Below are 22701 nucleotides of genomic sequence, written 5' to 3' on the forward strand. Positions count from 1 at the left end.
AGAGAGACCTCACGATAGAGAGACCTCACGATAGAGAGATATGGACATAGTGTAGATCCTCACAATTTATTACACGGTTTAAAAGTTATTGCACTTCAATTTATAAAACAATTCGTTCTGAGACGTGAAAGGGATCTCCCTGGATGTTAGACGCTGAGCTCCTGGCGTCTCACTGGCCCGGCCCTCGCAATGACGCCTACCAGTGCGAATAGTTAGCACTCCCAGGTGGGGATTTCCTCCTTCACTGTCTGCCTCTGAGGAAACGCTCCTTCACCCTACTCGCTTCGCCTGTCTGCTTCTTCAGGGGTAGAAGTGACGCCAGGGGAGAGTGAAGACTGCATTTACCCAGAGATACCAGTTCCCATGCGGATATCAGTTCCATCAAATTGGAGAAATGTTAAAGAAATCATACGAGTACAATACTTACCTGTAGATAATGAGTTGTGGACCTACTACTCAGTCCCCCCTCTCTTGTCTTACTATTTTTGCGCCTAAATCAATATTCTTGGTAACGTTCCAGTTTTTCGACACCTGTAGGGTGGTTGAAGACTGATTGATTGGCAGCATCAGTAGGGACAGCTTTAGTCAATGCGAGATCACGGTTTGCATTGATTATCTCTCACAATAAGGTTAAGTGTCTTTGAAGGTCATTTATTTCCTGTTGCGCTTTTTATATATCTATCTCTTATTTCAATGTCTCTTCGCAGGTTGAATACTGTTCATTTTGTATAAGGACAGAATTTCTCTTGGCAATGTTGCTGATATTTATGTTGCAAAAATGTATTACCCAAAGGGTGAAACATGACAATTACACCACAGTGTGAGTATTGGCATAAAATCGTAATTTTGCCAACCACATTCTGAAACATTGGCACATTTGTAAGTAAAGAAGTTGGTACTGTCACCTTTTAAAAAAGACACTGCGAGCACTGATTGGTTGAGAGATCCAGGTTAAGTATAGTCCCTAATGTGTGACTTTCTTCACTTCTGCAGGTATGCCCCCACCTCCTCGTCCCATGATGAGACCTCCCATGGGCCCCCCTCCAGGCACCGCTCCCCCAGGTCTTTACCCTCCAGCCCCCTTGGCGAACCCAGGTGTGCTGAGCGCGCCCCCCAGCTTGATACAACGCCCCAAATCAGACGAAAGTGGGGCCACCATTGAGAAGGCAGCCACGACCACTATCAGTGCCAAACCCCAGATCACTAACCCCAAGGCTGAGGTGACCCGGTTTGTGCCTACCGCCCTTCGCGTGCGCCGAGAGAACAAGGGATCAGCGGCCTCTTCAATGCACAAGAAGCCAGAAGATGATCTTACAAGGCACCAGGCTAAAACAGGTCCCAAGCTTGGTGTACAGATGCCCGTGCAGACAAAGGACGATATGTATGAAGCTTTTATGAAAGAGATGGAAGGGCTTCTTTAAATGATACTGCTACAACAATCCAACATCACACTTGCAACTAGAAGATGCAACGGCAAGACTTGTTACACCATCTCTGACCGTAGGAAGCCTGGTAATGCATCTGTAACTGCCGAATGTAGAGTAGAGCCACCTTGTCCCCTAATGATCAGTTTGTGTGCTGTTTTCTGGTGGCTGTGATGGCTAGTGTAATGTAGTCAGAAGGACTAGTAATTATCTCCAGGCCACTAACAGCGTTGGTTATTTCCACCATACATAACGTCAGGCAGGTTACAGTCTTTTTAAAATGTAGCCTCAGAATATTTTTTTATGTATGTACATTATAGGAGCTGCACACAATAAAATCTAAGTTAAAATTTGAGGTTTGTATTTCCTATCGAGTCAGGAGGCCACCATTTTTCATTTATATTAACATGGTCACGGTGCGTTGGTTTTCAGTATTGGTTGCTCTGCACATAGAGATGAAGCAGGCTGTATTGTTCAACTAGTTACATTAACTTACCCAGGCATGGCTCACAATATCTCAGTTTCTGTAGGATTCAATGGTGTGCACAGGCAAAGAGAACAATATAGCCTATTGCTTCCATACTTGTGAAAAGCATCAGGTTAAGGAGCAAAGGACCGGTTTGTGCAGTTAAACAAGAGGCAGAATCCAGAGGCTCCAATTTAGTGGTGAATTTCAATGTTCTTGCAGGATCCAGTGGGATTCTGTTTTTCAAGTGTTATAATTGACATCACATACCAAAGAGAAAAGGTCAAAACAGTCATTTAGATTCTTTTCTATAGTCCTATTAGTATTGCCATATGTTTTTGCTTTTCAACATTAAAAAGCTAGCATTGGAAAAGGCTGTAGTCTAATATAAGTGCAGTGTTGCATAGGACCACATTGACCAAATCACAGCCATACATGTATTGTTGATGGACCCATGAGCTCAGTTTGATGCCCTTTAAACCACATTAACAACTTTTTTTAATGTAATTTCCAAGCTGTCTGATTTAGTTTGTTTTTGCTGAAACAGATGCAAAGCCTGCAGCTGTGTGTGCACGTGGCAGCACTTCCTCTTTATCCTTACCTGCTCCACCTCATCGCACTGCACACAACTGTTTTCGAGACAGACTGCAGAGACTTATCCAAGGATCCCTTCGCCTCCGCTTCACAAAGTCCAGTGATGGAAAGTGAAGCGGGCTGAGCAGCCACAATACATTTTTGGTTTAGGGCTAATTTTTCAGTCATAGAACAATTTCGACATCAGCGAGCAGGAACAATCTAGAGATGAAAATAGGCGCCCCTACTGTACAGTGTAGCAAAGTAAACATGCAGGAGGAACTGCACCTGTCAGGTGGGGGGGAGAGGGGGAAATAGCTTGACAATTCTCTAAAAAGCAATCAAGTTTTGATCTAATAAACATACTACTGTTCTATCAATTTGGTTTTACAAACAGCTGCACCCCTTTTAAAGTCGTCATTAACACCCCTACTTCTGAATACACCGCTTGCATACCCTACCAATGAAATAAAGTGATGCATACAATGATCTTTAGGAGATGCTGACCCATAGCTTACATTTCTAACTGGTGTTACCTGTATTGTCGCTTGCTGTGTGTCATGTGAACACTGTTAAACAATATCAAGCCGTAAAGACTTCAAGGTTAGTGGAGCAGAGAAATTCAGATCTACCTGTCTTATTTTGTATGGGTTTTCATTGTACGTCTCCTGCTACACACTTCCTTGTTAAAGTTTTGTATTTACAAATTATTGTTTTAAATTGTTTTCTGTTCAGTCCACGGGCAGTCTTTTATTTTATTTTTATTTCCTTTTGTAAATATGCCGTGTTTTTAAAGTGTGTTACCCTTTTTCCTATACACCTCACAGCTCGGCAATCTCCCGACGCATTTTCAGTGAGCATACTGTGAAACGAGAACCGATAACTTCTATTCAAGTCAATGGCTGTTAACGCGGGATCAATCTTTGATATCCATTATCGGAACTTGGTGAATCCCTGCTTTAAGGCCTCCATTCTATAAAAGTGTGATAGAGCTAGTCTGGGGCTATATCGCACAGGAAGCCACGTTGACGTTAATGCGGCTATCTGCACAATAGTGCCAGATTTATAGAATAAGGGCATTGGTGTTGGAGGTTGTAAGATGGTAAACACCAAACACTAGTGCACGGATGTCTACTGAAAATGTCAAGAGAAAAAAAATCACATTTACAATGGTTGTGAGGTCTTGTGTTGTATTCATATTTAATAAAAGCCCATGGAAACTGTGTGCTTGTCTCATGTTTTAAAGAGTTGGGTAGTTAGACAGAAAAATACGAACAACAATATGAGAAGCCCTAAGGAATCTGTTCCAATGAATTGGAACATTACCATCGTTTCATATCATGACGCAATGCTTACACAACAGTGTTAACTTTCACTTGAATGGAAGTTAATCCAATATTACCGGTGCATACATTTCTTAGAGGATTGAAAAGGAGCTGGCACGTACGACACACCTGTGAGCAGGTGACTTGTATATGGGACAAGGGTGAAAACACGGCTATATAGCTGAGTCACTTTTCTCCAAGCAGGGACCCTCACAAGACTAATCTCCCCTCAATCTGCCCCAATATACCATCTGTCACGGACGGCACACTTGTGAGCACGTGACTTAGATATGCAACCAGGATTAATACACACGGCGAACTCGCTGCCCCACCTTTCTCCTTCCCAAGGTTCTTCCAATGCGTTAATATTTATCTTCACTCTATTACATTAATATCTGCTTCCACCACCAAAGATAAAAGCACAAAATATGTATTTGCTAGGGTCTGCGGGCCCTGTTTAGTAAGCAAAAACTATGCACTTGACACACATCTGTTGTAGTGTGAAATGTCAGAAAATGTAACTACTGTATAAGCTTGCAACAGTTCATTCAGAACCCAAAGTATTGCTTATTAAAGTCCCGTTGCCACCCGCGAAAGTTGTAATTTAACTTTCGCGATTGCGCTGGGGACAGGGTGATTGATTGGTTCAGAGACTGTCACATGTGGCGACTGTCTCTGAAAAATCAAATTTAACCCGCTACCAATTTTATTTTTTTTTCGCAATGTTGCTCTGTTGCCGTCGCACTTACTATAAGCTCTGGCGACTGAGTCAATTGTTTTGGAGCGACGACGTGTCGCCGTCACTATAAGCGCAGCCTAAGAAACTGTTGTATTGCCAAAAAAAAAAGTGTGGTATAGACAGCACAGCCTTTCAGAATCTAAAGTTATGATGCATGTAGTGGGTGCAAAGGGAACAGTGGGGACCCAAGATCAATGTAAGATACAGTGAGTGTTCCCAGCACTCCGATAAAGAAATGACACGTATGTCTAATAAAAGAAAAATCAGTGTATTGACAAAATTGTGGCAGCAACAACGCAATAAGGTGCAAAAGTCGACAGGATAGATGAATATACAAGTATAATCTGAGGTGAGAGGGGGAGTGATCACACAGACAGTAAGGAAGTGCAAAAAACAGAAATATAAGACATGAGAAAAAAATGTAGGGGGCAATGTTAACGCTTTGGGGTCCACAACCCCTTCTAATGGCCTGTTCCCATAGTACCACTACTGAGGGACTGTGGTACTTCCCAGCACTCTCACTTCCCTCTAGATAAAAACAGTAAGAGACGCAGCAGAGCTCACAATATCTAATATACTATGTAATATAATCCTCCTGTAATGGAATAAGCCACATAGAATAATGTGCTATAACCATAGCAGTACATTGTAGACAGGGCACAATATAATACCGTGCTATGGCAAAATGAATCACAATCGCAGCAATTAATGTGAAGCTAACAGCATGCAGAGCAACAGGTAAAATGCACAAAAATCGCATAGGTTCAACATTTCCATTGTCCATATCAGCACAGGTGATCTTTGCTATCAACCTAGTGCATAACTAGAAACAAAGAGGAACTGGTCACTGTATAAGTTCCCAGAAGAGACCTGGCTGTCTCTAAACATGATTCCTGTGACACAGGGGGGACCAAGCGGATCTGCAATCACCCTGTTACTGAAATCAGGAGAGGACACCGATATACAACCCTGTGTCCTGCAGGCTCTCGGGTGTTGCTAGTTCGTTTATCTAAATATAAACTGTCTTTTTGCTAGTTGCATTTCTGTTGTCGCCTCCTTTCTCACTATATGGAGGATAAACAGGATGACACCAGGCAGGGCATATGCCCTTGGAGAAGAGAATAAACAGTTTCTCCTGTTAGATTTGTTTAATTTTATTTAGCTGAGCTTGCAAAACATATACCAATTTGTGTAGCGAATAACAGCGTAGTTGTTGGAATGCGAAGTCTACACCCCATGTTGTAAGACATTGTGAAAGCTTGGTTTTAAACGTAGATGTTTAAGAATAAAGTTGCAGTGCTATTTTGTATTCAGACCCAGGTGTTTGACTATGCGATGTACTCTTGTATATGTAATTAAGTCTCTTACCCTAAAGTACAGAGTGGGTTTTTATTTCTTCCACAATATTTGTTGCTGTGACTCAAATGGCTAAAACTTGGTGAGGATTCCAGGAGTATCAGCAGGTCTTTTTGCCCCAACCCCAGGTGCCTCAAAACCAAAGGTGAGAGCCTTTATCAAATCTCTACCTGTGGTTGTAAGGGTAAGAGGATATGTTGATATGATAATAATAATAATAGCATGTTCTTGTATAGCGCTGCTAGTTGTACACAGGCTTTACAGAGACATTTTGCAGGCTGAGGTCCCTGCCCCGAGGAGCTTACAATCTATTTTTTGGCACCTGAGGCACAGGGAGATAAAGTGACTTGCCCAAGGTCACAAGGAGCCGACACCGGGAATTGAACCAGACTCCCCTGCTTCAAACTCTGTGTCTTTACTCACTGAACCACTCCTTCTCCCATATGGGTCCGGGTTTGTTCCCACCATCGAATTTTTGATCTGATTGGTTGCGAGTCCCAAGAGAGGTTTCCCCAGTGTTGAGACTGCGAGTCTCAGAGGGGAGTGCACCCTGGTTTAGGTCCTCATTTGTTAGTCCTACGTGTTTAAAATGTTTGTTTGCAATTAATTACTATGGGATGGTGTGTAGCCATATGCAGCTGCCACGGCTTTCTTATTTATAAGGCGATAGCAAGGGTGTGTGGTGAAACCTTTCAGACCTTCAGTAATCACCGTGTGTCTGTGGCAGGGTGGTCTACGGCCCCACAAGGCTCTGTGACTGAGGTTAAGCATGGCATGGTCCAGTTAATTGACGTCTGAGGGTCAGGAATGACAGTACTACCTACCTCACCCCTTTCCCCACAGTTATAAGTGGTATATGAGTCAGGTCCCGATAAAGTTGAAACTTGGTGCCGTCCATTTTATATTGCTGAGCCCTTGAGGAAGCTGTTACGGATCTGAACACACCTCAAATAAGTCTTACCTTGTGTGAAAGTCCTGTGTGAAAGTTGAATGATGGGAAAAGGGGGATCAAAATAAGTTCCACTTTCCCATCTTCCTAAAGAAACTCTAGTTTATTATATGTACACATATTGCCATCCAGACACCTGTAGGTCCTTCCAAAAATTAAATCCATCCACTCTTGAACTAAATGTACATTTTCCGGAGGACGGCTCTTTCAATTGGGGAAAGATCCTTCATCTGCGGAGCCGCCTGAAAACAGGCGCAAACCCTCCCGTACCCAATGGGATGCATACTGTAGCTGGAATAAGGAAGTGTCCAAGAGACGCACTGAATCCCACATTAAGTCTTAAAGACTCAAATGAAAAGATAAAGAAAGTATTAAAAAAGACTAAGGGTAACCCATCAGGCCCTAGACCTCCACTGTCATAGTCTCTATCCCAGTAAACTGCTTCCTGAGGAGGATATGGCGGAGGGGCCAGGTGAGAATTTGATTGGGTTTTTTGTTTTGTTTTGCCGGTTGCCCCGTTCCCTCCACCCCCGCCATATAATCCTACTAGTAAGGTCCTGGATGGACCAGACCCAAAGGGGGACGCCCCTCAAATATATTTGGTCCCAAGCCTATAGTTCCCGACCCACTCTTCTTCCAGGCTATTGGGTTCACACGAGTGCCCAACATTAGCCCAGAATCAACACACAGTCCAGTCCGGTCCACACTAGCCCAGATACCTAGTCCCAGCCCCACCCGTACTAGAAGCGGTCAGACATACGCTCAACCATCCATGACCCAACCACTCAGGTCACCAAGGCTAGCACCAACCTTCTGTGAGGAGGATAAGCCCAACATTATCGCCCCATTAAAACAATTGCCAGGTGCCATTGGGAAAATACTGTTCTTGTACACACTCCCTGGACAGCGGGGGATCTCCGTAGTATGGAAAAATATTTCCCAAAAATTAGGGAGGTACCTCTGAAATTTCGAGAGGAATTACAGGTTGTTATAAACTCCTTTAACACAACATGGCCAATATTAACCAATTGATGTGTGTTATTATTACACGTTATTTGGAAGAACGAGTGTCCCCATCGTACTATCCAGACAATTGGCGCACCGATCCAGAATGACTCTCTTCCTCTCCCACCGTTTCCACCTCCCCCACAACAGTTTCAAAATCAGCAGTACTAGGACAGCCTAGAGGAATGTGACTTCATAGCCCCTTTGCTTCCCGTTGACCAAGAAGGACCTTATGTCTCCTGTACTATTAACTGCTCCACAGTCGACTGTCTCGTTGATACGGGGGCTAGTCGGTCCACTCTCCGGACGACAGATCTTTCTTTTCTGCCACTCACTACACAGGTTATAAATATTGTAGGGATATCTAATCAGGTTGTACCTCACCCTGTCACTGAACCTCTTTCGGTAAAATTGGGTCCTATCACTGATCAACATGCATTTCTGCTTAGTCCCCTCTCCCGTTAAATGACTGGGACATGATCTATTGTGTAAGTTGTGATGTGCAATTTATTGCACTCCTGAAGGAGTATATTTAGATCTGTCCGCCCGTAATGAGAATGCTCTGTTAGCAACACTCAACTGTAACTCCGCTACCTAAACCCAGCACCTATACCGACATTCAGAAGGGTATCATACTCCAGGTCCCCACTACATTATGGTACCAACATCCTGATGAGGTGGGAAGAATTAACACTGCTCAACCAGTCCATATTCGCCTTATTCCTAAAAAAAAAAACCCCACTACATTTGGCTACACTTTCCCTGCTACTGTTGCATTGACTTTGGTATTTACACCTAGTATTTTGTATATAACTGTAGCAAATAATATGGGTGGTCTGTGATAGGTTATATATTCATATAGTATATTTAGAGACATATTTGCACCCCGATTGGGAATTGTGCTAAACTATTATTCCGCTTACAATATGACCTTTCATTCATTGATTTATTGGTCAAATAGCTCATATACAGCTGGAGTCTGATTTTCATGGGATTTATAGACTATTGTCCCAACATATAAAATCGCTTACACACGGTATGTGTGAAGAACATTAATATACTGTTCCCACGCCGTCTCGATACCTCACCATTGGGGATTTTAAATATATTCACTGTATATATTTTTTCACTTTTTGTGATTTAAATGTTAATAAAATGTTATAATTTTTTCTCTTTGTAATTAACTCATCATTTTCATGGTGCTTTTTGAAGTAACTGGTAACTCCGCTATCCGGTCCTTCATGCGTGATATTGGTATCCTGAGACAAATACAGTACCTTTGCCCTGTTTTCCTTCACTCTGAGTGAGTGTAATTATTAGGGATCCTGTTTGCGACCCTTTCCTGTCGATCGTTATTGTATAGATATGATATTAATGCCCTACATGCACCTCTTGGTTAGTATTTGATACATTGGTTTACCCCATAGCATTGATATTAAGGCTGAGCGGTGTAGTCACCCTGTAGTGTGTTAGTAAGGAATAAACATATTTTCCATGGCTTTGGATAGTATAGTGAGATGTGTCTGTAGCTGGAAACAGAGTCCTATGAATCAAATGACAAATTCCAGCACAAAATGTTTATTTTTTTTTGTAACTGTGTTAAAATATACCTGTGACAGACGGCGTCTATGTATTAATCTTTGGTATTCCATATTCCAATTAATTTGGTATTCCATATGCTTGCATAATTTTCAGGGACATTGGCATCTGTCTGCCACGAGATGAGGGGTTGATGGAGCCAGTGGGAGAAGTTAGGGGGGGGCTTACAGTTACATATTGGCAAAGGTCTGTGCATTTCTCTGTGACCTTTAAAGGTGGAGCAAGTCTTTTCTTTTTGCGTAGAATACAAGTGCAGCGCGTGGAAAATTCTAAGACATAGGGATACACTTCATAAATATGTTGCGATTCACACAGAAAAATGCACATTTGTTTATGCGACTGCGCGCTTCTTGATGCACCGGTTTCTAGGCCTTTAGGATATGGCAAGAAGACAAAATCAGTTGACTAAGGAGGCAATTGGTTGACCAATTTCAGCTTTATTCATTTGAATGGCACCGAGACGCTTCCGATCTCTGGGCAAACTGCTTCACAGCATGGCAAGATATGATATTTGTACTTAAAAGGTTTTTCCTCTTTTATGTGGGACTGCCTCTTTCAGAACATGAATTTTAATTAGGACATGACAAAAAAAAATAATGTTATCTGGTTACCTTGGTTAATCTTTTAGACAATTGTTACATTTCCCTTGATTATGTAGTTTAAAGAACCCCAGTCAAATATATTTCCCTGCTGAAATTCTTTCTCCTTAAAAAGAGAATGAAGGGACTTCAGTGATATAACTTTGTCCCACATGTTTAGATCCTTGATTTTCCCCACATAGCTTTGAGACGCATCAAAATTATCCCCCAATGTGTCTTGATCTTGACCTAGCAGGACAATCCCCCCTGACTTCACTTTATGCTTCTTCTGGTAAACTCTTGTGGCAGATCTTTTGTTATTGACCCATAGCTCACAGCGGCCATGCTTGGACTCCCAAGTCAAACACAGGTGGTTCCACTCTTTGCTTTGATCCAGTGGTGGTAACATAAGACTTTCTCCTCTCATGTATACACCAATATTCCCATTTGACTCAAGCCAGAGATTTAATTCATCGTAAAACAGGGTACGGTATGAAAACAGAATGGTTTCTCGGTTCTCAGGGACATCCAAAGACAGCTTCATGCAGAGTGTGAAGGCTGTGAGATCCATAGGCGTTGCGGGGGAGAGATGAACATAGCTGCTGCTACTTTCTCCCGGGAAGAATAGAGATTTGTCTGTGAGATCTAGTGGGGAAAAAACATTTTTCTATTATTTTGGTATTCCATAAAACACACTTTACTTAACCTTTCATTTAGAGCCACCCTCATTTCCTCACAATCAATAACTTACATATATTGATGAAGCACATTACATTGTTCCCCCCCAAAAACACACCCTATCCCAACATACGGCAGCATATGACAGTGTTTCCATATCATTCAATGGCAGTATTGGTGCAGAATTTCAAAACATAGCCCACCAAATGGGACAATGAAACCTGCTACATCTGTCCCAGCTCCCAATGCAGACTTTGTCCTTTTGAAATCTGCTCAACCTTCTGCAAACTACAGCTGTTCATACTAGATTAAAGAGTGTCACCCTCTTACAAAAGCAATAACATCACGGATATATGAATTAAGACAATGGCCCTCATTCAATGGATTGTGAAACCACTTCCCAGCCTCATTAATTTGAATGGATCTGAAGTCTAATCCAGCTGCACAGCATATGGAATATGAGCATATGCCCACCACAACCTCTTACATGGAAGTGAATTTCATCATTTATTCCAAATCTTTGAGCCGCAATCCTGCCTTTCCCTTTTTTACAGGACATGAAATAATGTTTCCTTTGGAGCTAAATAACAATTAAAAAAAAAAAAAAAAATACATGTGCTCCTGCTCTTTCCAGGGGAAACAAAATGGCTCTCAAATCTTTCGGGTGCCGAAAAAAATCTTTTTGACGCCGCATTGCTGAAGACAAGGTAGGAGACAGTGCAGGGGTCTCACGTGATCCCCGGCACTTCATTTAAATGCCGCAGGAAGAGCGCAGGGTCTCTGCAGCTGCTGCGCCCCACCCGAAAAATCTTGTGTCCCCCACTTTGTGCACCCCTGCGTTAGATACCTGGGAGACACACCCCACTCTCTCGCTCTAGATTTTACGGGCTGAAACGAATTAGCAAAATCATGGCTGCGTCAAATTTTGGTGACAATTTTGCCCATCTCTACTCGTAGATCAGATCTTCAATTCTCTTTCTTTCATTCGGCGACTCTTCTGGGCCCTTTGCTAGATCCAAAAGGTTTTTTTTCCATGGTAAGGTGTTCAATTTTGTATTCAAGATTTGGGCTTGCTCTAGCAAGGAATATATATTGCGCCTGTAAGTCAGTTGTATTAAATTATTTGAGCACTACCTTAATATTTCTCTCTTTTTATAGGGTTACAAATAAGTAATACACAGTAAGATGACCCAAATATACAGTAAAATGACTTACCCAAGGAGGAGCCGAGACTGAAATTCTAACCCGCTTGACAGGGAAGTGGCATTACCATTGAGCTAATTAGACATGATTGCACTATTTACTAATTGAACGCCCTGACTATTGCGAGCTTTTTTTTTTTACTGTATAAACAGTTGACATATACTTAAAAAAGCAGAGAAGTGTGATGTAATCCTATCTGCTTGGAGTGACTGATCTTGCATGGTATTGTTTGAGGACACTGACCGTGAAGAGGTAGTCTGGCTCCAAATAAAGGGTTAAGCCTGTGTGGTTACCTCTGATACATGTTTTGGGGTCCAAGAGTGTCAGCTCTTGGGCCTATCTGTTGTATATGCATTACCTGTTACTGCGTGACTCACCACTGGGGTTCCCTGCTTCAGCCCAGCCCAGAAAGGTAAATGGTACAAAGGGAGGTAAAGTATCCCTGTAACTATTAGGGATCCCCAGGTTATGGGGGATACCCAGTTACTGTACAGGTGACCCAGAAAGTCCAGTCTTAAGTTTATTATAAAGTGTATGGGGAATATGGCTGGGGAGAAATAAAGTGCAGTTCCTTATTCTATTCCTCATAACCAGAAAGACGTAAGATAATTTTAAAGTGTATATTTTATTAAACTGTGTGTTTTAAAACATATGCTTGTGCACTGTAATAAGCTGGGACTCTCAGAACCGTGGGTCTGAGTGAGCCAGATGGCTACCAAGCTGGTGCCACTCTAACTGCTCAGAGGTTGGGGCTTGAAAGGCCCAGATGCTGCCAGAGGTGTGAAGAGCATTTGGGGCAGGATGGCTAGGTGAAGCACCCACATCCTTAAGATCAGGGAAAGCTCTTTGCATTTCCATTTGCCCTCCCAGACTGGCAGGTGCAATGTGGCACCTCTGCCCCTGGGTTAATTCAGATTTCTAGGTATCCCTGTTTTTGATACTGGTTTGTCGCAGATTGATTACTGAGAATATTCTCACGCTCCTGATAGGGAGATAGAAGTCTGTGAATGAAAGCGAGAGGTATTATAACCCCTTGCGCGCCTCAGATAGTCAGTTCTCTCAAGATTTTACATTTTCCAAGCTCTCTCTGAATTCTAATGTTTTCCAGTCTGCAGCAAGAAATAAATATTTCTTATTGCAATATTTTCTGTTCTGCTTTTTGCAACTGTTATCAGGGGAAAATCCATATTTAAGGGTTCCCTGCACCTAGGAGAGTCTAGCTTTGTACCCCAGTCCCAAGTAAGTGTGTGGTTTTTTTTGCCCGTATTTTGTGTATCATTGTGTGTTTGCCTATTTTAAGTGAATAAACTACAATTTATTTCATCATCTTGTTTTGCTCAATGTATGATCCGGATAAAAAGGTGTAAATAATCTGGTCTCCCCTGACAGACACGTCAAGTGTTCTAGTCACTGCAGGCTGGTAATATTTGATTGTCTAATACACTTTTACAAGTTGCTTCCACATGGCATAATACAAGGACATACTTACCGTGGACTTTAGGAGGGACGCTCGATAGTAGCTCATCTGCAAGAAAGAGAATTTGTGAACCTTTCACACGAGCTCACGAAGCATGCACAATTTGCTTGCAAAATGTTATAAAACTGATGGATTCACTTAATGCCAAGATTATTAATAGGGCACATACTATTTTGATAACTTTCTGGCGATATTTTATTGAATGCTTACTAATTTGGCAAACATTATTAGCCATTTTGAGGCTTAACGTTTTGATGTTTAGCAGGGAATCGAATTTTGGAAAAAAAAAGCTTAGAATTTTGCAAATGTTTGCAAAGCATATTTTAATGAGTTACATCCTACACTTCCTAAAAGGATTTCCATAAGAACTATATTGCGTTAGCAAGCCTAAGACACCTAGTGAATGGAATGGTGTTCTGGTATTAGACCCAATTGGTTAGAACCTGTGTTATTCAAGACAGCAGCTGTAGCTGAGTGAGCTAAACCAGCTAATGTATAACACCACTGTCACAGGATACTTTTGTGCACTACCCCAGGGGTGCCATCAAGACTACAGAGTTTACGCATGAGCGGCGGTGCTACCAGTGTAATAAGACAGGACATCTCCGACCTGACTGTCCGGACAAGCCAAAGTCTGGTAATCCCCCTCAGGGGCAACGCTCCCCAGCTGCGAGGCCAGTCGCCGCCATGCGATGGGCACACACAGAGGAGCAGAGTGCAGCTGTCCTGCAAGTCCAGCCAAAGACTCAGATGGAGGAATCTACACCTGCAGCCGATGGAACAGCAGCAGAGACGGGGGAACATCCAATTGCACCAGTCGGGTTGCAATCAAATGATGTCCGGTGCAGGCATCTGCGCCAAGTGACCATCGGGGATCGCCAAGCAGCTGGCTTGCTCGACTCCGGTGCCACTGTTACTCTGGTCCGTCCTGATATGGTGAGACCAGAGGATCTGCTCCCCGGTTCAGGGGTGCAGGTCACCATGCCAGATGGTGGACCACGGTCCCTCTATGTGGCCCGGGTCTTCTTGGATTGGGGTGCCGGTCGACTCATGAGGGAGTTGGTGGTGTTGCCTGGGTTGGATACTGAGGTGCTTCTCGGTAACGACCTAGGTCTGCTTTTTTGTGCATTTACTGCGGAAATGGCTCCTGTTGCAGCGATTACTAGGAGCCAGAGCAAAGGATTTGCCATTGAGGATCTTACCGTCCCCCTGCATTTGGGACCAACAGAGCTCCTGAGGACTCCGAGGAAACCACGCAGGTAAGCCAGACAGAGTAGAGATAATGTACTGACCTACCTACCCCTTTACCTGTTACCCTCCCACCTGACTTAGAGACTAAGCTAGAATGGCCGGAGTTAGGGACACAATTTAGGGATGCGGTGGTGTCTGACCCCAGCTTAGAGGGCATGTGACTTCGGGCGTCAGAGTCTGCCTCTGAGAGTGTGTCAGCCCTGTATTATGGCACCTTGGGCTCTTGTATAGAGAGCAGGATTCTACTGTTCCAGACAGGATATGGACTGATAGACAACAGTTAATGGCACCCAGGGAGTATAGGCAGCAGTTACTGCAGGTAGCCCACTCCATACTACAGAAGGGCATCAATGGGTCACGCACACAAAAGCCCGGCTGTTGCAGCGTTTCTACTGGCCGGGGGCATCAAGGGCAGCGGCAGAGTTTTGCCGCTCCTGTGGTGCCTGCCAGGGAGTAGGTAAGGCGGGTGATCGTGTGAAGGCGCCCCAGAACCCATTACCGGTAATAGGGGAATCCTTTCAGAGAGTAGCCATGGACATAGTCGGACCTCTGATTGTCCTTAACAAGTGTTACATACACACAGTGGTGGATTTTGCCACCCGGTACCCTGAGGCTGTCGCACTTGCCACCATTGAAGCAAAGGCAGTAGCAAAGGCTTTGATTGTGATTTTTACTAGAGTAGGATTCCCCAGTGAGATTCTAACAGATCAAGGATTGCAGTTCATGTCAGAATTGTTACAGTGTCTCTGGGATGCGTGCTGGGTGACGCAGCAGCGCACGACCCCTTACCACCCCCAGACAAACGGTTTATGTGAAAGGTTCAATGGTGCCCTGAAGCAGATGTTCAAATTTTTATAGAGGCTGAAGGAAAAGACTGGGAGATTAACCTACAGCACTTGCTGTTTGCATACCGAGAGGTACTGCCTGAATCTACTGTCTTCACTCCCTACGAGCTTCTATATGGTCGCAGGGTGCAGGGGCCCCTTGACTTATTCCGTGAGGAATGGGAAGGGAAGACTACCAATACTGATGCTTCTGTGCTGAAGTATGCGATAGATCTCAGGGACTAGTTCTAAATGTTTATGGGGTTGGCACAGGACAATCTCAGGGAGGCTGAGACAAAGTAGAAGACTTGGTATGATCAGAATGCCCGTAGCAGATAATTCATTCCTGGGCAGCAAGTGCTTGTTCTGAAGCTCACTCGTCAGAACAAACTAATGGCTGCCTGGTCTGGACCGTACACGGTACTCAGGAGGATGAATGAGTGCAACTATGTTGTGCAGCTAGATGGAGAGACAGGTAGAAATAGGACTAATCATATTAATATGCTTAAGGAATACTTTCAACAGTGTGGCATCAGTGATGGCTATCTGTAGCCCACCGATGGGGGACCCAGCGAGCAATGCTCTGCCTGACCTCCTATGTGAATCTAGGCAGGGGGGCACAGTAGAGCAGGTTAAGATAGGGTCTCAGCTCAGTGCATTGCAGAGGGTGCAGGCAAAGGCTGTTAGAGCAGCATTGGGTCCTGTTCACGGATAAGCCAGACAGGACACATATTGCTGAACATCCAGTGGACACTGGTGATCAGAGATTAGAGACCCCTGCATAAAAATGCCTATTGGGTATCAGCAGAGGAAAAGGTCAGTATCGAGAGGGAAGTGGAGGAGATGCTGGCCGTAGGGGTAATTGTACCATCCCAGAGTCCTTGTGCTTGCCTGGTAATCCTGGTACCCAAGAAGGATTACCGGCTCAATGCTCAGATGGTGTCAGATGCTTATCCCATGCCCTGCATGGATGAGCTCCTAGTTGAGCTTGCAGGGGCAAAGTATCTGACCACTATGGATTTGTCTAAAGTTTACTGGCAAATCCCTCTGACCCAGGAGGCTAGGGAGAAGTCAGCATTTATCACTCCAAGTGGCCTTTATGAATTTTTAGTGATAACATTTGGTGTGAAAAATGCCCCGGCTACCTTCCAACGCCTGGTCAATAGGCTACAGAAGGGATGCCGGGTTACGCTAGGGCATACCTGGACAATATTGCTGTGTTTAGCAATACATGGGAGACTCACTTGATTCATGTAGTAGCGGTGCCAAGTAGGATCAGGGAAGCAGGACTGTTCGGTGGCTAGTTCCTAGGACCAAAAATCAGGTCATGACTTTTTAAGCACCGCTGGCTATTACAGAAAGTTTGTCCCCCAGTACAGCGCCATTGCTAAACCCCTGACTGACTTGACTCAGAAACGACTCTCGGTTCTGGTAGCCTGGTCTCCTGCCTGTGGAAAAGCTTTTCAGGCACTGAAGAATGCAATGGCTAGTGCTCCCATCCTGGCTGCACCAGACTACACCAAGAAGTTTCTTGTGCAGACCGAGGCCTCTGACTATGATATCGGTGCTGAACTCAGCCAGGTGGGCATGGAAGAGGGTGAACACCCCATTGTGTACCTGAGTAGGAAGCTCCTACCCAGGGAAGTGGCTTATGCCACAATTGAGAAAGAATGCCTGGCCATAGTATGGGCTTTAAAGAAATCGCAGCTCTATCTGTATGGCAGATCATTCACTGTGATCACTGATTACAACCCTTTAAGTTGGCTTCAGAGGGTGTCGGGGGAGAATGGCAAGTTACTATGCTGGAGCCTTGCCCTTCAAGAATTTGCCATGAATCTTGTCTTCCGAGGCCTTGAACCATTTCTGAGGTTCAACCACCCACAGTGACTTCTTTGTCATGCCTTCCAGTTTTTTTACCAGGAGATTGCCGATACATTCGAGAAAAACAGGCAGAGGAGTTACCTCCACACCAATCTTACGTTTGTACCATCGACCTGCTCCCAGGGGCCACCCCTACTCGAGGCCGCACTTATCCCCTCTCCTCATTAACCCCCCCTCTCCTCGTTAACCCCCCCTCTCCTCGTTAACCCCGTACGGAATCAGAAATAAAGGCAGAACCATTTCCAGTTCCCACCCATCCGTGGACCCATTTATCTGTGGATTTTGTCATGGAATTGCCGCCCTCCAGGGCTATGACTACCATACTGGTTGTAGTCGATCGCCTTACACGTCAAGCCAATTTTGTTCCTATCAGGAAGCTACCTACAGCCTCCGAACTTTCTGAAATCTTTATTAAGGAGATATTTCGCCTTCACGGAGTCCCGACGGTTATGGTCTCGGGCCGCAAATCCCAATTCGTCTCAAGATTCTGGAAGGCCTTCTGTTAAAGAATGGGCAACTCCCTTCATTTTTCTTCATCCTCCATCCCCAGTCCAATGGACTCACGGAAGGGGCTGGATAGACTTTGGAGCAATTCCTGCACTATTTTGCATCTGAACTACAGGACGACTGGGTTGATCTGCTCCCGTGGGCCAAGTTTTCCCGCTATACTATGATACACTATTCCACACTGGAATCTCCAGTTTTCTGTACCTACGGGTACCACCCTCCTGCACTTCCTCCTTTCCAGTCCTCTCTCCGGAGATCCTGCAGTGTATAATAAAATCCAAGAACTCCATTTAATCTGGAAGAATATCCAGGCCAATCTGGCCAAAGCTACCTTCCAGCAAGAGACCCGGGTGGATAAACATTGACGTCCATGCCCCCCCTTTCCAAGTGGGAGATCAGGTCTGGCTGGCTACAAAAAATATCCGCTTGAAACAACCTTCCTCCAAACTGGGGCCCAAGTTCATTAGACCTTATAAAATCTTGAAACAAGTCAACCCGGTGGCGTTCAATCTGGAACTTTCGGATTCCTTAAGAGTACTCCCAGTGTTCCATGTGTCCCTCAAGCCGTTCATCCAGAACACCTTCTCTCCTCCTACCCACCCCCCTCCTAAACCATTCTTGGTGAATAGTAGTAGCACGCTGTGTGACACGGGGTCTGGTAAGGGTAGCAGTTCCTGTTTTTCTTGTGACTTACTCAGCAGCATGTATCCTTATGTGTAGCCTTGTACTTCCAACAGCTACTGCTTTATAGTCCCCACCCCGGTTAGTCTCTTACACGTGCGTTTTGTTATATGTGTATTTATTTATTTCATTTACTGCTGATAGTGGCGGTCACCACCGTTCATCTTACACAGGACACTTTAGGACTGCTTATCTTATACAGCAAGTTTTTGTAGCATCGGAACCTTTGTGGGGTCAAACCCCTTCCTTTACCATTCTTGGTGAATGGCCAGGAGGAATTTGAAGTGAGCCAAATATTGGATTCCCATAGATCCCGTGGCGGGCTACAGTACTTGGTCCATTGGAAGGGTTATGGACCCAAGGAAAATTCATGGATCAGGTCCAGGGATGTCCATGCCTCCAACCTGGTCCGGGCGTTTCATCGTAAATTTTCCGCCAACCCGTCTTAGATCGCCCGGAGGTCTCTCCTCAAGAGGGGGGTACTGTAAGGATTTTGCTTGATCCGTGCCGGGTTTTCACTATGGTCCAGGTTTTCTGTCTCATGCCCTTTCTGCGCTCCGTGGCCATTTTGGGTACTGGCAGCCTGCTTTATAAGGCTGCAGTTACCATAGGGAGTCATCGAGCAAAGTTCTGTGTATTTGCAGCTCCTGTCTGTCCTTGCAGTTACGCCTTACCCTCTTGCCTGTTTAGAGTTCCTGTTGCTGAACCCGACCTCGCTGCCTTCCGCCTGCCCTGACCTCCGCTTGCCTCCTCGACTTTGCACCTCTGCCGCCAGACCTGACATCTGCCTGTCCCCTGGACTTTGCAACTCTGCCACCAGCCCGTACCCCTGCTTCCACACCAACTACGGATACGCTTACAGAAGTGTCCCTGGGTTGTGGTCGGTTTATGTGCATCCCAACCTCAGCCCTGCCTCCTGATTTGAGACGAGCACCGTCACACTGTGTGATATTTTCCCCCACAATATCTGTATACTTACCAGAATGTGAAGTTGTCTCCGGCGTTGTGCCAACTAAATGACAGAAAACAAACACATTTTACTCTTAATGCAGCAACCCTTCTGGAGATTTCATTTGAGTTCTACGCCTTATTTGAAATGCAGTGGCTCCCAGAGCTGAACCACGGTACCTACCGCTCCGGGCGCACCAGTAATCACCAATAAATATCCATTACATCATTTTCACGTAACAGCCAGGGTTGCTGCTGGCTTTTGTACCCAGCAGCCATATTATTTCTACTGGACAAGAATTACTGTCTCGGAGACTAAAAAAAGTAATTAAAAAAAATACTAAAAGCTTGGATTGCGGTTTTAAATTGAAACTATGTGTGCTGTGGATAAAGTACAATAGCCATTATCCCTCTACAAATGTCAGCGCCATTTTTATTAATCTGTTCACTGCTAGAGGATCATGGGTCAAGGAATACAGAATCAACAACCAGGCTCAACCTGGTATGTCCAAAACTATGAAACAGCTGTCTCTGGGGATGACTGCTGATTCTGCACTTTCTCGATCCAGGCTTAGCTGTACCAGCAGAGTAATGCAACTGGCAAAAGCTCTGTGGAATCCATGTCATAAAGTAGATATAAAACGAAAGTGACCACTGGGTTCTCATTTCTATTCCACTACCCAGAATTCTTGTCTGCAGCTTAACCACTTCATAGCATGTGGCAGTGTGGTCAATGAAACAGGTTCGTGGACTTGTAGAAGACATACAAATACACTCATGGTTATTTTATTCCCTATCATATTTTAGGTCAGTAATTATATTAGGCCAGTTTGAAACCTCCGCTCAGGGTCCTGGGTCAGACCATACTGTTTCCCAAACCAATCAGTAACCTATTCAAATGCAAACTAGATGCCCTAACCTGGGTACCAAAACATTGGTAATAAAAAAAATAAACATTGGTGTAACTGACAGTCCCCACAGAAATATATGAGAACCAGTGGTTTGGGATATTAGTACAGAAGAACTCTCTCACTATTGCTGCTCATTTGATAGTTTGACCCAAACTGTACCTTCTCCTGGTTTAGCAAAGACTTGAACTTCACACAGAGTCAGGAACTCTTCATGGTCTGGAATAGTCACAGTCACATAGCGTCCCAACATTCCTTTGCAGTTAAAGGATAATGTTTCCCCATAGCCCATCTTGAAGACAGTGCCACATCTGGAAAAGAACAAAGGCCAGTACAGGTTATATTAGATGTGAGCCATTAGTGTTCCAACTTCCTGTCATGAGATTGGCTCAGCAGCATCCTCAAGTTGGACATCTTTTTAGAAAGGAAAACAGGGATATACCAAATAAGTAAACCTGGGAAGGATGTTGATCCTGGGAGTAATCTGATTGTCAATTCTTGGAGTCAGGAAGGAATTTATTTTTCCCCTTATGAGATGTCATTAGATAATGTGTCACTGGTTTTTTTTGTTTACCTTCCTCTGGATCAAAATACTATAAATACAAATATTGGATAAATATCTGTTGTATAAATTTAGCATAGGTTGAACGTGATGGACATATGTATCTTTTTTAACCTCATTGACTATGTAACTATGTAAGTTGTTAAAAGAAAACTATGAAATAAAAACTATGTATGTCCTTATTCAATATGCTGTTAAGCTGCTTCTGTGTACAGAAAGCATGAGACCCATTGAAATGAATGTAACGCAGAGGTTTCCCTTGCATTAAGAGTGGCTGCACAGCATATGGAATCAAGCCCTTAGAATACTGTGGTAACCATTGGTGGTAGGAGCTACAGTATGTTCATTATAGGCACAGTGGATGTCAGTCTCAGAAGAACCTGATCTTTAAACTGTGCTTTGTTTGTGATTATGTATGTATGTATGTATGAGAGAGAGTGTGAGAGAGAGAGTGAGAGAGAGATTGTTGATTTACTTGATGTCGTCTACTGATTCTGCAGTTACCAAAGGAGGCGATTCTGCAGATGCTATGGTTATTATAGGGTCTGTGATAGTTGCTGTGGTGCCAACTTAAAAGGTACCTTATGGCCCATTCAGTTACTGTAGATTTCTAGAGATGGACTACAGTATGCTGCTGAAACACATCGATCAGAAGAATGCCTATCATACCCGCTTGTAACATTAATAGAACTACCACTGCTCACTAGTCATTCCACACTACTTTGATTGTGCAGGTACATTATTTACTTCATACTTCTACATATATATTGGTTACAGAAAGGCTGAGATTTGCTCTGAATATGTGCAGCCCCACTTCTCCTGCCCATACTGGACAATATCTGTAGATAATTAAGATTAGTTCTACACCCGAATTTGATGAATGATTGATGTGCTTATCCCCCAGCAAACTGTGGGTATATGTTAGATAATGTACTAGATACTCAGCATTGGTAAGATCCAATAGGACTTGTATCACACGATCCAGGGGGAGCATAAGGGGAAAGAACATAAAAATACTCTAAGTGCAGTGGTATATACAGTGCTAGGAAAAAATCCTATTCAACTTGGCCCCTCTGTTATTCCTACTCACAAGAAGTTAGAAGTTTTCGGGCAATAGAGATCAGATAGGCAGATGAGGAGAGATCACTGGTCACCGTAACTCAGGGAATGTCCCTCAGCGAGAGAAGGAGAAGAACACATATAGCACAGATCTGGCGGCAATGACCTTTTATCAAAAAACTAGTAAAATGCACACTTGCAGTGTCTCAAAATTAAAACAGCATTTATAGCTTAAAAGCTAAGTGACGCGGCCTGGACGAAAACCCACTCTGTCTCTCACCACACCATCTCCCTCTGGAGCTCCGATCGGATTGCCACCTCCGTTTGCGGGCGGCACTGCTTCACTTCCGGTCGCGGGACAATGTCGTCACTTCCGGTCGCGGTGTTACAGCGGATCGTAGGTGTAAACACTCTTATCTTTTCTTGCCCCTGATTTTGAAGAGAGGGTGTAAGTACCCCACTTGAATGCTGAGGAGTGAGGATGAAGAAGGGCTGAGATTCAGTCAGGCCAGATCTGTGCTATGTGTGTTCTTCTCCGTCTCTCGCTGAGGTACATTCCCTGAGTTACGGTGACCAGTGATCTCTCCTCATCTGCCTATCTGATCTCTATTGCCCGAAAACTTCTAACTTCTTGTGAGTAGGAATAACACAGGAGCCAAGTTGAATAGGATTTTTTCCTAGCACTGTATATACCACTGCACTTAGAGT

The 22701-nt window shown here is 44.1% G+C and overlaps 2 protein-coding genes across 2 annotated transcripts in view; one reads left to right on the plus strand and one right to left on the minus strand.

Moving 5' to 3' along the window:
• Positions 1-3686, plus strand: part of WBP11 (WW domain binding protein 11) — a 28945-nt gene extending 25259 nt beyond the window's left edge. The window contains exon 12 of the mRNA XM_075574058.1: positions 994-3686. Coding sequence (XP_075430173.1) covers positions 994-1421 — 428 coding nt within the window. The 3' untranslated portion in view covers positions 1422-3686. The remainder of the gene's footprint in view (positions 1-993) is intronic.
• Positions 3687-9853: 6167 nt separating this feature from the next.
• Positions 9854-22701, minus strand: part of LOC142468008 (uncharacterized) — a 55925-nt gene continuing 43077 nt past the window's right edge. Inside the window, exons 20-23 of the mRNA XM_075574059.1 lie at positions 20535-20683; positions 19496-19528; positions 13385-13420; positions 9854-10659 (exon numbers count right to left, since the gene is read on the minus strand). Coding sequence (XP_075430174.1) covers positions 10061-10659; positions 13385-13420; positions 19496-19528; positions 20535-20683 — 817 coding nt within the window. The 3' untranslated portion in view covers positions 9854-10060. The remainder of the gene's footprint in view (positions 10660-13384; positions 13421-19495; positions 19529-20534; positions 20684-22701) is intronic.

The sequence above is a fragment of the Ascaphus truei genome, chromosome 17 (genome assembly GCF_040206685.1).
Source record: "Ascaphus truei isolate aAscTru1 chromosome 17, aAscTru1.hap1, whole genome shotgun sequence".
Taxonomy (NCBI): Eukaryota; Metazoa; Chordata; class Amphibia; order Anura; family Ascaphidae; genus Ascaphus; species Ascaphus truei.